Genomic DNA, 17,451 nt, shown 5'->3' on the forward strand with positions numbered 1-17,451 from the left:
GAAGACTTGTTATTTATTAGGAAACTGATTAAAACATCCAGGCAGCTTTCTGCAAGTCACTGCAAATTATTATATATTCTGTGCTGACTTTCAAAACAAAACAATCTGTTTTATAATAACACAATTTATATGGAGATTACTTCTAATCTTATCAGTACAATTAGTCCATAAAAAATAAAAAAAGAAGAAAACAAGCTGAGGCACCATCAAGGTGGGGATAGAGTGAGATAATGACTTAATCTGGCGGGTTGTTTAGCTGTCTCTCCCAAACCGAAGAAACTTCGTGAAGAACTGGAACTGTGTGTGTGCACATATACACAATCACATGACAATCCACCCACATGCACACCAACTAACCCACAGAAAAGTAGAAAAAGACCTCAAAGCACCTGCCAAAGCATAGAACATGGAAAATGTGACTAATTACATTACTTTCCATGCCAGTAAAAGAGAAAATACCAAAGAAGAGATATGCATATTCATAGCAGGGCACAGTGGGACTGACTTGGCTGCCGAAAATCATCCAGAAAGAGCTTGTGAAGTGAAGAGAGAGGCTGCTTTTGACACAAATTAACAATTATTAGACAGAAAATCAGTGAGACAGGAACGGACCACAGACAATTTCTGGAACACAGCGTGAGCTTCACTCACCATGCTACCTGCTGGTTTCTGAGAGATGTCAATCTGCAAACACATCAGCTTCTGATGTGGCTCAATACACAGTGCAGTCAGATCTTGGCACTATAATTAGCATCGCATGTTTTAATACAATTTAAACCACGAAAGCAGCAGCGGAAATGTAACATATTTTCAAGCTGGCAAATTGATTCCAACTTTGTTTCCCACAAGTTAAGCATGTAATTTCTGCAAAAGCTACTAAAGCTACTGAGTTAAAACATCATGCAGATGAAATTGTAATTGTTGCTTTCCATTTCATTTTTTAAAAAATGGTTAAATATTCAGGAGCAGTTCTTAAAAATGTTTTGCTATATCCATCCATTTAAGAATAAAAAAATAAAATAAAATCTGACATGATGAATCATGGGAATCAAAATGTCAAATTTTTTCAGCTCCCTGCTGCGGACAGGATCACAGGATCATTATCCTTTAAATAAATAAATAAAGCTGAAATAAATCAGCTATGTTAGGAATGTTCTTTTTCATGCTGAAATTGCAGCTTTTGCACTCTCACACACATTTGTTTTACCTTTGACTTCATGTCAGGCTTGCAGGATGTCCTGCCAGAGTTCCTCCGTGGGCGTTTTGTGGAGGCGGCCCTCAGCTACGTGGCCTGTAACTCGGAGGGTGAGCTGCTCTGCCGCAATAACGACTGCTGGTGCCGGTGCTCTCCCAGATTCCCAGAATGCAACTGTCCCTTTGCTGACATCAAAGTAATGGAGGAGAACCTGGAGAAGAACAAAGCATCCTGGAACAACTTCAATCAGGAGTTCATGGAATCAGGTATGTGCAGGTGTTGTTTTCAGGCAGTCTGCTAGGCAGATTTTGACGACGGATAGAAAATGATATTTATTGGTGATTTGATTTGGTGTCAAAACACATTATTGTGTTGAAAAGCCAGTTTTTGGCTTTTCAGCACAACAGGAAATCTTTTTTAAAAAGTCTATTATACTTTAAGAGCTTGTACCAATGAAATACTTTTGCTGCCTCACAGTTGACGGCAGCTAAGGATGAGCTGCCGACTGTATTGCATTACATAAATAAGGGAGTCGAGATGTGGACAGCTGGATAGGGGCCGTGTTGCATAAGTTTGTTTAATTCGAGTTTCAGATGGAGCAGGTGGGATGGTGATGATTTATTGAGCCAAGCTGGAGGCAGCTTGTGCACGCTACCACTGTGTTTATACAGAGTGTACCTGTGAAGTGTTTTTGTGATTACGTTAATGATAATTACTCATAAAATAAAGCGACAAACGGAGATGATTAGTGATAACTTACTTGGTTTGTGGCTCACTTGATGTCATTTTATTCATAAAGACACAATATATATACTGTATATATATATATATATATATATATATATACATATATATATATATATATATTTTAGTGGTACAAAGAGCAAAACCTCATTTATGTTTCAAGTAATTTGACGAACTTAGATTTGTATATTCTTTCTTTTTTCTTGGATATATTTTCAGATATACCATACAATTTCAATTGAGCTGTTGCTCTTGTTTTAGATAAACTATGTTTTGTATTTTTTTAATTTTTATTTAAATGGTCTTGTTTTATAATTTGACTTTCTTGAACAACAGTGTCTCATACAATGTTACCTCAGTTGAACGTCATGTTTAAAAAACTAAATCTGACTTAATTTGAATCAGTTTTAATTCATTTGCTGTCATTTCACAATCAGCATAAAGTACAATTTAGTTCCACAGTTTCTTTGTGATCTTTAGCCCATTAATGTTTGACAATAAACCATAATAAGGAAAATTTAAAAAGTAAGAAACTAAGTACTGTTTCGCTTCAACAAATTACGTAATTCCCTGAACACAAACAAATGAAGAACAGTAGAATTAGATAAATAAAATAACTTGTGTTTCAGCCCCAGTTGAGCATTTCCTAAAGATAAACAATGGATTAGATCCGGATTGACAGATCATTTTGTGCAAATCTGGATCAAAGTTTGAATTTTGAGAATCTCTGGCCTAGCAAGGAACACTGCAATTGACATTTAATTGACAGAGTAACACTACACATTCAACTTTTTGAAAAACAATTTTTAAAGCATGTACATGAATGAAGCTTTGATGTCCTTTTTATTTATTACCTTTAAGCCCTTTCATTGTTATAGGGTAAAATCTAGCCTAGCATCTTTTTGACGTTTCATGCTTGAAGCTGGTGTACGGTGAACTTACCCACATATGGGAAAAAAGTAGACGGCATCTGTCCGGATGAAAGTTGTGCCTCAGCATCGCTGGGCCTCCCTGCTAGAGATTATATCAGGTGTACAACATGCTGGGCCGTTTCATCAAAACTATCTACCATAGAAAGAATGGCACAGGTGTGTGATGTAACGATTAGCTGCGCTGCAGAACAAGTCGGGCGTCGCTCTCTTAATTGGTTGACGATTTTTTGGGGGGGTTTTTTCTGCTTTGCCACATCTCAACACATTACCAGCTCACCTCTTAATGACTTGGAAGGTGTATGCAGGATTTAATTGGAAACAGGTTTCTGGCAGCTTGCCTCGCTCTTTGCGAGCGTATTGTGTTTCCCTGTAGAGCTCAGGTAATTGTGTGCGAGCCGCAGTTTGTGCAGGAAAACAGTTGCTGAGTGACATCAAGAGAGGTAAATAGGCTTTCTGTGCATTCATTTAGACTCACTTTGACAGCACTTGATTTTGCAAAGTTGCGCTTTTGCTCGATAATAAAACTTTATGAAGATGCACAAGCGGGGTGTCAAAGGAAAAAGGGCAAAAGCGGCTCGTGAATCGTGAGGCACTTTTCTCATTGCGCTGACGTTGTGGATTTTATCAGTAAGCTAGCTTTTTTGTTGTTTATCCAGAAAATAATCCTGTAGTACTTTCAGAGGGTTGTGTTTGAGAAGTGAGCTGAAAATGTCACAGCAGGCAGAGGGACAGAACAGGCATACATTGTATTGCCAGAGGCATGGTTGTGTGAAGAAGCTCATCAAAGTTTAATCTAATTTTTGGGAGCACACAAGTTACAGTTACGCATTCACACACTAGCAACAGCTGCACATGAGAGAAATTGGAATGCAAAATGATTGCAAAAAGATGGCAAAAGGAAATCTACATAGCAAATGTTTGAATTTCTGAGTTCTGTCTATTGGTTTTCCCTCCCTCTGTGGCTCCTTGTTTCTGTTACTGATCAGACAGTGCAATTAGCATTTATTAGATCACCTGGTAAAGATTGGCAAACAGCTTTATTTGTTTTTTATTTACCTTCTCTTGGACCTATGATGCCATCCACTCTTTCCAGGGCCTTAAGAATTAAGATAAACGTTTTTACTGGGCCTCTTTCACAATTTTCTTGTAGGTTTGAGGCAATTTGTATACTCGGACAGTAAGTAAGTCTGTTTTATTTTCCAGTAAAGTTGTTTTTGTTTTTTTTGTTGTTTTTTTCTAAAATATGTTGAAGTATTCAGTGTGCTAAAGACTGTGTGTATAAGAGCTGGTTTAAGTCTCTCACAGAGAAAGACAAAAAGTCTAAAAACAGGATTTGCGAAAGTGAAGAAGTGAATTTAGCACACAAAACTTGGCAATTTAAAAGTAGATTATCAAAGCCAACACCCAATGTACAAGTAACATTAAAGCTGTCTGCTGTAAAGCTGTTTTCTTTCTCGGTAGAGGAGGCGATGTTCAGTTATGGGAGGCAAGATGTCTTTGAAAGGTGTGAAAACTTCAGGAACATCACACCTTTGATTCTGTGAAATTGGTAACCAGGCCAGCTTTCGGAAAAGAAAAAAAAACAAAACATTTTTGAATCCATATTTTTAGTTTTATTTTTTATTTTTTTGTCATAATGCTTTTGTAAGCTTTGAGACAGTGTACTAAAAATTATAACAACATCTTAAACTTTTCACATTTACATTATGAAATACTGGTATCATGCACATAATTTGCTGCAATAATAAATCTTAATGTTAATTGGTTTTGCGCTAATGATGTATTTAATGTATTAGAGTTCTTTAGACAAGGGCAGTATTATGTATTTTTCAGGCAGATAGTTCCATTTTATAGCACAATCAAGTAACTATGTTACCTTAAGTTGTTATAAAAATACTCTATATATCAAACATGATTAAAAAAAATTAGACTTTGCAATTTTGATACCTTGAAATTGGCCTCTGCCTCTTTAAGAACCTCCTACTCTTTCCGATACTCCATCTTCAGCATGTCATCACAACAACGCCTTTCCATTGTTAGTAGGATTGTTGGGCTGAGAGATAGTTTGCTAATTGCTGCTGCCGCTAATCTAGTGGAGCTGAGCGGGGGAGGCTTGGGGGAGCAGCTCGGCTTGGAGACTGCAGGGAGGAGCTTTGTGGAAATAGGCAGGACTTTATATGAGCAAGCAGTTAGCAACCCCTCAGGAGATTCAAGGACTTTTCAAACACGCATGGAAGAGTCAAACCAACACTTCAGATATGGTTCTGATGAGGGAATATATTTAACTTGATGTAAGGCTAAAATAAAGTCGATTTAACATCACCTCTCCAACCTCCCACCCTTTAATAACTGAAATTGAACTCTGCTGAATTGCATTTGGTTGCAGACTTTTTCCACTTTCCTAAACCTTTATTCAGAGTCAACGTACTTTCCTTGAATAAAACCACACAAAACAAGATGAAGGGAACTGATGATATTAGTAATACTTTGGACAAGTTCAAGTGAAATGGCACAGGTTCCATTTTTATGTTTATATGGCAATAATTCTTGGCTAGAGCAACACAAAGTCACAATTTAGATTTGATTTTTATGTTTGTCTTTTGCCTGTTTTTTTTTGTTTTTTTATGACTATCATGGATCAGAGGAAACTTTGCAGAGGAAAGTCACTTTGATCACATCATTAGCCAGCAACTTGGAGCTTTTGGTGCACCAAAATCCAGTAATAATGAATTCTAGGGAAACTAATGGTCCTGCTGTTGCTTTTAATCTTTTATTGACTGACCTTAATGCCAGAGTTTGTTTCAAAATAAACTACTTCTTCATTTTCATTTCCAAGAAGCAACCAAAACCACTTTGCGTTATGTTTCATAAAGATATGAACAGAATATTTATCCATGGATTAATTCACGGGATAGGATTTTCTCACATATCATTTCTAACCATGATTAGAAATTGCATTTTTTTTTTATTGTAAAGAGAAATACAAAAATTTATTACAAGACAAATTTGCATTCATTTTTAATAAAATGTCACAATTAATGATATTACTATAAAAATGTAGCAATGATAAACAAATTCTAGAACACCGATTATTATAATTTTAACACTATTAATAAAAATCTAAAATCAAGGCCTGTTAATTCAAGTCGTTTTCAGGTAAGTAGTAATGTCTTGGTAATTGTGCAAAATGTTTTGACCTGTTTACTGTAGTATAAAAACAGCAATAAAAAAGACATGTGGTTCTCCTTTAGTTTCATGAGGGAAAAGTGTAGTTGCCTTCATTCAGCCGTCTGACCAGCAGTGTGCAGCAGAAGGTGGGTGACGGTCAGCATCACAGAATTATTCTTTGCTCCATAACTCAAGAAAAAATTTTTTTGCCATGTTTAGTGGCATGGTATTATCAAATTAAATCAAAACAAAATTGCTTAAAATGTACATTTGAAAACAGACGATGCTGAGCAAAGGTTTGTGCATAAAATTGTTACTTACTAAAAATGTAAGCTGTTAATAACTTTAAAAAGCATTACATAATGACTTACTGGAATAGAATGATGGATATATTTTTTGTTGTTTCTAAACCAAACAGTACCTTATTAAATCTTTGGTGGACTGGTAACCAACATATGCTAAATTAAAATGAGTTAAACAAGTTAATGTGCGTCAACTCCATGCATCTGCAAACCTCCAGAGTTGATCTCTCATAATGAAATTCAGATAGCGGTTAGAATTAGCACATCAATACCATGTTAGATTCGACATGCAACCCATTAGAGTGGGTCTTTGAAACATTAACTCGGCTCACACGACGAACAAGGGTTCTCAGGCACTGAGCATGAGGAGCGTGAGTATAGGATGTAACTAACAAATTAGGTAACTCATCCATGAAACATAAGACGGAGCCTCTAGGTAATTAAGATTCAATTCCCGGCTCCGAGGGTGGGCAGGAGGTGGTGTTAGCTTCACAGTGAGAAGGAGACGGAGGGAGGAGAAAAAGAAAAAAAGAGCTTTCCGTCTCCCTCTGTATTCACTTCATGTTGGTTATGGGAAGGTCTGGTCATGTTAATACATTTTATTTTTCAGTGTTTTGAAAAGCTTTGTGCGTGTTCAGCATTCATGCACACACAATAATTTCATTAGCGCGTTCACATCCGTGTGGTGATGCTTTCGGATGAATGCATACAACTAACCCATTAATGGTGGCTTGTTGCCCCATGAACTGTTTATTAAAAGTTATATAATTACATAAATAAAAGTGAGTATTTTTGTTGGCAAGATGCATTAGAGTGAGGGGGTTTCCACATTTTCTATGCCTCTGCATAATCAAACCTAATAAAGGTTATTTTTTAACATTTTGCATTATGATACATATTATGGTGAAATTAGTTTGTTGTTCTGGGAGAAAAAGCATAGAAAGCCTTATTGCGAGAGCTTACGGTTCAAAACTTATAAAAAGGCAACCATTATACAACATTTTTAACTAAATTTGCAATAGATTTGACTATTGCTGAAAATAAATGGAACTGACACCTTTATTTTAATTCACACTTGAAGTTATTCTTAGATTTCAAAAACTTTTCATTAGTGAAAAGTTTCTTTCCCTGAGCTAAAAGTTTGAAATGATTCTTGGTTCAAGTTATTTTATTCACTTGTCATTATACCATATTTATCCTCTCCACACATCATGAATCAGGAAGCAAGGTAAAAGCATCTATAAAGCATAATGACAAAAAACTGAGCCATGAGTGGCATCGTGGGTTCATCAAGTTCCCATAACAACAATCAGACACTATCTACTTGCCAAACATTTTTTTAGAGGCAAGAAGTGGATTTGGTGTGAAACTAAGGATAATTACACAAAAAAGCATCTTGTTTGCAATGTGAAGCTGTTCTAATGTGCCAGTGAACCTTGTTAGAGATCATGGCAAATGACCACATCAACGCAGAAGTTTCCATCTTCTCTGACTGTCCTTCTTATCCAGGACTAGAATTATTCCTGGATAAGAAGGACTAATGTCTGGTTAGACATTTTGCTAACCAGAGTACCAAAATGTGCAAATACCTCTAATAAATGTTATACAAGGGGTCTGCAACTCTTGACCTCAAGTGTGACTGTTTTGTAACTTTTGGATGCATCCCTGCTCCAACACACCTGAATTACCTACTTGGCATGTCAGTAAGTTTTCCAAAGGTCTGGTCGTAAACCATTAAGTTGATTTGTGTGTGTTGAAGCAAAAACCAAAAGATGTGAGAGTGTTGCATATTTCTTACACAATTTTTGTATAAATTCGTGTATACAGTATTTGCAATAAATGACATGTATTCTAAGTTATGCAGCTACCATAGAAGATGATTTTATTTTGAGACTTCTCATATCTTTATCAAGATAAAGATATGAGAAGTCTTTATCTTCTCATATCTGTAAATGTGAGGACTGAGATTATGTATGTTTTGAAAGTTTTCACTTCCACATTAGTTTTAAGTTTAAACTTGAAACTTCCAACCAACTTTTATCAGGCTTTTATAATAAGCTCTGCAGCCTCAGAGTCATTAGCACTGTTGTAAACTCTGGTTCTGTCAGAGTTTGCTTGCATAAGGAGAAGTTGAGACCAGCTGTTTGTTACATACTCCTGCTCATTAGTGGACTAATTATAAAACAGTCCATAATGACCATGCAAGGATAGGTTCAGACAAGCATTTGAGAAATGCTGCAAATGTGTGCGGAGCTGTTGTATCTGGTGCTTATTGTCATCAGTCGGTGTTAATTGGATGTTTCTGCAACTCCAACATGAGATACAGATGTCAGGCAGGGAAAACTGTTAACAGTATGACTGTTAGGAGAGATTGTCAACATATGCATCAGTCTACAACTGTTTATGTATTAAATACCCCAAGTAAACTTAGTTTTATTTTTACTAGCTTGAAAACCAGTACGTGTCTGTGACAGGATTCCTAAATTGGTTGTACAAGTTGGTATACTTCTGTTAAAAGGCCTGTTTTTTTGTATGTTGTAATAAAATGAGACCATGAATCATTTCATATGTTTTGGATATATGTCCTGTATTATTCAATGTAAAATAAACAAATCTTTCACAATACGATATGCTAAAATTAGAATACCCGCAGAAGTCTGCTTGCGAAGGTGGACAGACTAATATTTAGTTGAAGGCCCTTCAGTTCTGTCCAAAAACACTTTATTAGTATTGTTCACCTACGTATTACCCGAGTGATTATTTTACAGATAAGTCGTACTGACATTAAATTTCACACTTTTTGTTTTCAGAGAAATTATTTGCATTGGATTTTCATTTGATTTGTCAGACTAAAGAGAGTGCTGAATATAAATGAATGCAACACCTCCAAGACTCTTTATAAAAAAAAGAAAAAAAAGAAAAGAGAAGAAAACGTTAAGAACTAGGTACTACTTCCATTTTAATTCAGATTTCCACACTACTCCTCCATGGGCTGCCACCTTATCGTGGTGGACGGGTTTGAGTGCCCCAATGATCCTAGGAGCTATGCTGTCTGGGGCTTCATGCCCCTGGTAGGGTCACCCAAGGCAGACAGGTCCTAGGTGAGGGACCAAACAAAGTGCAGCCCGAAGACCCCAATGATGAAGGAAAACCTTGGACTTGGTGTTCCCTCGCCCGGACGCGGGTCACCGGGGCCCCACTCTGGAGCCAGGCCTGGAGGGGGGGCACGATGGCGAGCGTCTGGTGGCCGGGCTTTTACCCATGGAGCCCGGCCGGGCTCAGCCCGAAGAGGAAACATGGGCCCCCCCTCCCATGGGCCCACCACCCGTGGGAGGGGCCAAAGGGGTCGGGTGCACTGTGTGATGGGTGGCGGCCAAGGGAGGGGACCCTGGCGGTCCGATCCTCGGTTGCAGAAACTGGCTCTTGGGACGTGGAATGTCACCTCTCTGGTGGGGAAGGAGCCGGAGCTAGTGCGTGAGGTCGAGAGGTTCCGGCTAGAAATAGTCGGTCTCACCTCAACGCATGGCTCTGGTTCTGGAACCAGTCTCCTTGAGAGGGGCTGGACATACTTCCACTCTGGAGTTGCCCAGGGAGAGAGACGTCGGGCAGGAGTGGGCATACTTGTTGCTCCCCATCTCGGCGCCTGTACGTTGGGGTTTACCCCGGTGAACGAGAGGGTAGGATCCCTCCGCCTACGGGTGGGGGGACGGGTTCTGACTGTCGTTTGTGCTTACGGGCCGAACGACAGTTCAGATTACCCACCCTTTTTGGAGTCCTTAGAGGGGGTACTGGAGAGTGCTCCTCCTGGGGACTCCCTTGTTCTGCTGGGGGACTTCAACGCTCACGTGGGCAACGACAGTGAGACCTGGAGGGGCGTGGTTGGGAGGAACGGCCCACCCGACCTGAACTCGAGCGGTGTTCTGTTGCTGGACTTCTGTGCTCGCCATGGATTGTCCATAACGAACACCATGTTCAAGCATAAGGGTGTCCATATGTGCACTTGGCACCAGGACACCCTAGGCCGCAGTTCGATGATCGACTTTGTCATCGTTTCATCGGATCTGCGGCCGTATGTCTTGGACACTCGGGTGAAGAGAGGTGCGGAGCTGTCCACTGACCACTACCTGGTGGTGAGTTGGCTCCGGTGGCGGGGGCGAAAGCCGGTCAGACCTGGCAGGCCCAAACGTGTTGTGAGGGTCTGCTGGGAACGTCTGGCGGAATCCCCTGTGAGACGGAGCTTTAACTCCCATCTCCGGCAAAACTTCGAACACGTCCCGGGGGAGGTGGGGGACATGGAGTCTGAGTGGACCGTGTTCCGTGCCTCCATTGTCGAGGCGGCCGATCGGAGCTGTGGCCGCAAGGTTGTCGGTGCCTGTCGCGGCGGCAACCCTCGAACCCGTTGGTGGACACCTTCGGTGAGGGATGCCGTCAGGCTGAAGAAGGAGTCCTATCGAGCCTTTTTGGCCTGTGGGACTCCGGAAGCAGCTGATGGGTACCGGCGGGCGAAGCGGCATGCGGCTCGGGCGGTTGCTGAGGCAAAAACTCGGGTGTGGGAGGAGTTTGGAGAGGCCATGGAGAAAGACTTCCGCACGGCTTCGAGGCGATTCTGGTCCACCATCCGGCGTCTCAGGGTGGGGAAGCGGTGCAGCACCAACACTGTTTATAGTGGGGATGGTGTGCTGCTGACCTCTACTCGGGACGTTATGGGCCGGTGGGCAGAGTACTTCGAAGACCTCCTCAATCCCACCAACATGCCTTCCACTGAGGAAGCGGAGCCTGGGGACTCTGGGTTGGGCTCTCCAATCTCTGGGGGCGAGGTCGCCGAGGTGGTTAAAAAGCTCCTCGGTGGCAGGGCCCCGGGGGTGGATGAGATCCGCCCGGAGTTCCTTAAGGCTCTGGATGTTGTAGGGTTGTGTTGGTTGACGCGACTCTGCAATATCGCATGGACATCGGGGGCAGTTCCCCTGGATTGGCAGACTGGGGTGGTGGTCCCCCTGTTCAAAAAGGGGGACCGGAGGGTGTGCTCCAATTATAGAGGGGTCACACTCTTAAGCCTCCCTGGCAAGGTCTATTCAGGGGTCCTGGAGAGGAGGGTCCGTCGGATAGTCGAACCTCGGATTCAGGAAGAGCAGTGTGGTTTTCGTCCTGGTCGTGGAACACTGGACCAGCTCTACACCCTCAGCAGGGTCCTGGAGGGTGCATGGGAGTTCGCCCAACCAGTCTACATGTGTTTTGTGGACTTGGAGAAGGCGTTCGACCGTGTCCCTCGGGGAGCCCTGTGGGGGGTTCTCCGGGAGTATGGGGTACCGGGCCCTTTGATACGGGCTGTCAGGTCCCTGTATGACCGGTGTCAGAGTCTGGTCCGCATTGCCGGCAGTAAGTCGGGCTCGTTTCCGGTGAGAGTTGGACTCCGCCAGGGCTGCCCTTTGTCACCGATTCTGTTCATCACTTTCATGGACAGAATTTCTAGGCGCAGCCAAGGTGTTGAGGGGATCTGATTTGGTGGCCTCAGGATCTCATCTCTGCTTTTCGCAGACGATGTGGTCCTTTTGGCTTCATCAGATCGTGATCTGCAGCTCTCGCTGGATCGGTTCGCAGCCGAGTGTGAAGCGGCCGGGATGGGGATCAGTGCCTCCAAATCCGAGGCCATGGTCTTGAGCCGGAAAAGGGTAGAGTGCCTTCTCCGGGTCAGGGGGGGTGTCCTGCCCCAAGTGGAGGAGTTTAAGTATCTCGGGATCTTGTTCACGAATGGGGGAAGAAGGGAGCGGGAGATCGACAGGCGGATTGGCGCAGCGTCTGCTGTCAAGCGGGCGCTGTACCGGTCCGTCGTGGTGAAGAGAGAGCTGAGCCAAAAAGCGAAGCTCTCGATTTACCGGTCGATCTACGTTCCCACCCTCATCTATGGTCATGAGCTTTGGGTCATGACCGAAAGAACGAGATCGCGGATACAAGCGGCCGAAATGGGTTTTCTCCGTAGGGTGGCTGGGCTCTCCCTTAGAGATAGGGTGAGAAGCTCAGTCATCCGGGAGGGACTCAGAGTAGAGCCGCTGCTCCTTCACATCGAGAGGAGCCAGTTGAGGTGGCTTGGGCATCTGGTCAGGATGCCTCCTGGACGCCTCCCTGGTGAGGTGTTCCGGGCACGTCCCACCGGGAGGAGACCCCGGGGAAGACCCAGGACACGCTGGAGGGACTATGTCTCTCGGCTGGCCTGGGAACGCCTCGGGATTCCCCCGGAGGAGCTGGAAGAAGTGGCTGGGGAGAGGGAAGTCTGGGCCTCCCTTCTGAAGCTGCTACCCCCGCGACCCGACCTCGGATAAGCGGAAGAAGATGGATGGATGGATGGATGGATGGATGGATGGATGGATGGATGGATGGATGGATGGATGGATTTCCACACTAGTTTGTAGTGGATTTTTATAGTTGCAAAAACACTTAATAAAATACACATTACAAAAGTTGAAAAAAATATTTAGGGATATATTTTTTCTTTTCATGTGAATCTATGTGAATATTTTGACCAGGGTATTGAAAGTCACATTATATATGGGAAAAAAATTGTTGTGCGCTGATTTGGTTGACAATTCCAGGATAAAGCATCTTCATACACCATGTTCACACATGTTCATGTTTTTTATATTCCCCCTCATTCCTCTGCGATGAGTGAGACCTTAGTGAATGCCAGCTCCGAATCAAAGCTGTCTGCACTGATAAATCACTTTAATCCATTGGCTGCCCTCAGACAAAACCTCAGTGGTTTTTAAAATTTCATTGCTGGCATTATTGAACTTGCTCCTTCTGCTGTGCAATCAATAACATTCATGTTGTCAACTCTAAACTGTGTGTATTATGAACGTTTAGTGCTGCATTGTGCTGCTCCTCCTGCTGTGTTATACCTTCATATCAGTAATAGGCAGAACTGCTTAACCATCATCTCCTCATTATAACTGACAGCCACATGCCATGCCCGAGGCTTTTCCCTTCCCCTCTGCGATTCCTCACCTTCTCCGCTTTGCTTTATAGGTCTCCTCTAGTCATTTTGCATTGGGTTACAGATTGGTTAATTGTCTGTTTGTCTTCGTTATGTCAGTGGAAGAAAAAAACTAAACGTCCCCACAAGCTAACGAATCAGTGTCGTAACCGGTACCACCCACAAATAGTCTTGGCACGGGTTCCTCTCAATGCTATCAGGACTCCACCGTTTTGACTGTCTACCCAGTTTTGCTTTTATGGTTCTTATAAAGCAGGTTGTGTCAGGCTGTTGATTTAGCGCATGCACTTCCTGGATTTCTTAAGAAAACAACACAAGAAGGATTTTTTTTTTTTAGTTCTAAAGATGGATTTCAACTTAGCTAAAGACTTGGCAGCCCTTTCTTCCACCTTCTCATCTAATTTTCTTCCTTTGTTCAACGGCAAAGATGTTTGGCAAAGGTAGTCTCTGCTTCCTCCACATTTCTTTCTTGGTTTATTTTTCTTATTCTGCAGAACATCTGTCCTTTTTTTTATTTTTTCACATAAACAAGGGCAGGCCAGAGATATGTAGCATGAAGCTTTTGCTTCCTAAATTCATAAGCAGAGAATCTGGATGAAAGGTTTATTCATATATTCTGGTTTGATGGGAGAACGAAAACCTTCACATATGTTTAAGAGGGCGACATGAAGTCTACCCAGTGTTTACATACAATGAATAATTTTTAAAAGCACATAATCATTATGTTGTAATACTTGTTGGAAAAATAGACCTCAACAAGATCCTCGATATCTGAAATTATTACATTTAGTGAAAACTACATTCAAGTTATTTGCAAAACATGCAAAAAATATTGCATTAAATGTATTGATGATGCAAATATTGAAAGGGTAAATGAAATAAAACTTTCTTTGTGCGATGTTAAACCATAAATATGCTAGAAACCACATATGCTTGGGAGATTTTGACTCAGAGCTTTGTCGTCCTGTGGAGAACAAAGTACATCCTCAATCAAAAAGCTTTTTATCCTTTATAATGTATGTTACTTTTACCATGTTTGAGTTACTGTGCTGACGTGTGGGGAAGCATAAAAGTAATATACAAAACATTAACTTCAATACAGATTCAGGTCCTCAGTTATGAATCCCCATATTTTGCAGTCAGCTAAAGACTGAATTTATAATTTTTTCCCCATTAAAAATTTAACCTATTCTGTCTTGACATGCATATCTAAGATGGAGTTATACAAGAGAACTGCCTCCTGCAAAGGTTTCCATTATTTCTGACAGGCCAAATATTAAAGGAATTTGATAATAATACAGTAATCTTGCTTGAATGTGAATTTGCATAAAATTACAGATCACCTGGACCACTTTTCCAATTGAGTAAGTGACTAAAGTTCTTGATATAAATCGTGTGTATTGATTTACTTCCCTGTGCAAAGACACAACGATGCCCATATTCCATAAAAGGGTTATATGTTATCCCAGTGAACTGAAGGGCTTGGTGTATCTGAAAAAAACTGCAGGCATCTGATCAAAGATGTGGCGTCCCTTTATTATCATTCAACTTACAATTTTTGATGCAGCAAAACAATAATAATCAGAAAATATCAAATTTAGAACTCCTTTCTGATAATACAGTTGCTACAACTACTGAACTACTGCAAACTATATAAAAAACACATGTTCTGCCACATTCTAGAACATTCCCACCCATTAAGGCTCTGATAGGTTGTTGTCGACCATGATTGACATGCAGACCAGCCAATCACGGTTCAGACAAGCCTACAAGGCGAAGTCCAGCGAAGCTGTGGTATTTTCCACAGCCGCCCCCAAATTGTCTGTGATAATTTGCAGCTTGGAAAATATTAACTGAAGATCAGCCCTTCATTCTGGAATTTCTGGAAGTTTTACTAGACGTACTACAGGGCGAATATAGTTGCGCTCTTTGACCTGCACTTCAGCTGTGCGGATTCTTCCGTCTGCTCCAGGGAAAACCGTTTTTATCACTCCAACAGGCCAAAGAGCTCGTGGTAACTGTGGGTCTGCTATCATCACAACGGTTCCAACTTGCAGGTCTTCAGAGTGCTCTTGCCACTTATTCCGAGCCTGGAGTCCTGGCAGATAAAACTTTAGGAAATGTTTCCAAAAGTGGTCAGCTAACACTTGACTATATCTCCATCTCCTCCGACCAGCAATCTCTACTTCTGGGTATTTAACTTGAGGAAGAGATGGGTCTAGCCGCCCCATCAACAAGATGTTAGGAGTGATAGGATCTGGGTCAGCTACATCTGCTGAAACATAACCAAGTGGTTTGGAATTAAGTATTCCTTCAACTTCCACCAAAAGTGTGCGCAGCACCTCCTCTGTCACAATTTGGGCCCCCAAGGTTGTCGTGAGGGCCGATTTCAGGGATTTAATTTCCCTTTCCCAACACCCACCGAAGTGCGGTGCTCCTGGAGGGTTGAATCTGAAGTCTATTTGTTGACCAGCCAGTTGTTCCTGGATTTGTGGCTGAAGGCTCCTGAATGCCTCGGTCAGTTCACGTTCTCCAGCTTTAAAATTTGTGCCTTGATCACAAAGTACTTCATAGGGCTTTCCTCTCCGTGCTATCAGACGTCTCAGTGCCAACAAGAACGAGTCGGCATCAAGGCTGGACAGCAGATCTACATGCACAGCCCTTGTGGTCATACATTTGAATATGATGCCCCACCGCTTCTCATGTCTTCTGCCAACTTTGATAATGTAAGGTCCAAAGCAGTCTACTCCAGTAGAGTAGAAAGGTGGTTTGAATAGTCTGAGTCTGGATGGTGGCAAATCAGCCATTTGGGGAGCAACAGGTCTTCCTCTCCATCGTTTGCAGCCAACACAATGTCGCTGATAGCGCCGAACAGCCTCCCTGCCCCGTAGAATCCAGAATCTTCTCCTTATTTCAGCAAATACCCTCTCTGGTCCTGGGTGGTGAAGCTCTGCATCAATATCCTTAATGATTAATTCTGTCACAGGATGACGAGAATCGAGTACGAATGGGTGGATAGAATCCTCTTCAAGTTCAGAGGCACGTCTCAAACGGCCTCCCACACGAATGAGTTCCATGGATTGGTCAAACTGTGGATCCAAAGGATACAACCGACTACTAGGTCCAACCGTTTGGCCTGATTTGAGCTTAGGAAACTCAGTAGGAAAGCTGTCCATTTGGGTTTGGCGCAATATTTCGATTTCAGCCTTTCGATAATCATCTGCTGTGGAGCTGCCAGAGGTGTGAGCCGCCCCATGAGCACGTTTCACTGTCGCTTCTACAAGATCCCTGAAAGTTTGGTACTGTGTAACCCCAGGGATGGTGGAGTTTGGAATGTTAGAAATGGTTCCACAAAATGATGAATGTTTGAGCTCCTCTTCGCCATCCATGGTGGAAATTGAGGGCATGAGCGGCCATTGATCGATAGGATCTTGAAGAAAGAGAGGCCCATGTGTCCATCTGGAGACAACGGCTAGTTCGGTCAGAGTTTTTCCCCTGGTTATGTCATCAGCAGGATTCTCCTTTGATGGCACAAAGTGCCAATCCTGGGCTGAAGTCAGCTCCTGAATCTCTGCCACCCGGGTCCCAACAAACACCTTAAAGTGGCATGACTCAGACTTTAGCCAAGTTAAAACAGTGGTGGAGTCTGACCACAGATAAACCTTCTGTATAGGTATGTTGAGTTCAGTCTTTAGCACATGAGCTAACTGTGCACCTGTGAGAGCTGCACACAATTCCAATCTTGGAATGGACAGCTGCTTTCGTGGGGCTACTCGTGACCTGGCTGCTAGAAAAGCAATTTCCTGGATTCCATCTGGAGATTCTGTGACCATATAGGCAACTGAGCCGTATGCCTGTTCTGACGCGTCACAAAATATATGGATGTCTCTTTTGCTGTCCGGTAGATCTAACTTTTCCGTGGTGTAACATCGAGGTAAAGAGATCTTCTCTAGGTCGGGCAGCTCTGCCTGCCAGGTTTTCCATGTCTGTAGCAGGTCCTCGGGAAGTCTTGGATCATCCCACTCTCTTTTTTTATCCCAGAGACGTTGAATGACAATCTTAGCTCTGGTGGTAAAGGGGATAATATAACCAAGGGGGTCATACAGGCTAGCCAGAGTTCTG

General features: G+C 42.3%; 1 protein-coding gene across 1 annotated transcript in view; it reads left to right on the forward strand.

Annotated features, from left to right (window-relative positions):
* The window catches only part of brinp2 (bone morphogenetic protein/retinoic acid inducible neural-specific 2), a 205,093-nt gene that overhangs the window by 146,493 nt on the left and 41,149 nt on the right, over positions 1-17,451 (forward strand). The window contains exon 6 of the mRNA XM_028021397.1: positions 1,225-1,461. Within this exon, the coding sequence (XP_027877198.1) occupies positions 1,225-1,461 (237 nt within the window). The remainder of the gene's footprint in view (positions 1-1,224; positions 1,462-17,451) is intronic.

This window comes from Xiphophorus couchianus, chromosome 6 (genome assembly GCF_001444195.1).
Source record: "Xiphophorus couchianus chromosome 6, X_couchianus-1.0, whole genome shotgun sequence".
In the NCBI taxonomy this organism is placed as follows: Eukaryota; Metazoa; Chordata; class Actinopteri; order Cyprinodontiformes; family Poeciliidae; genus Xiphophorus; species Xiphophorus couchianus.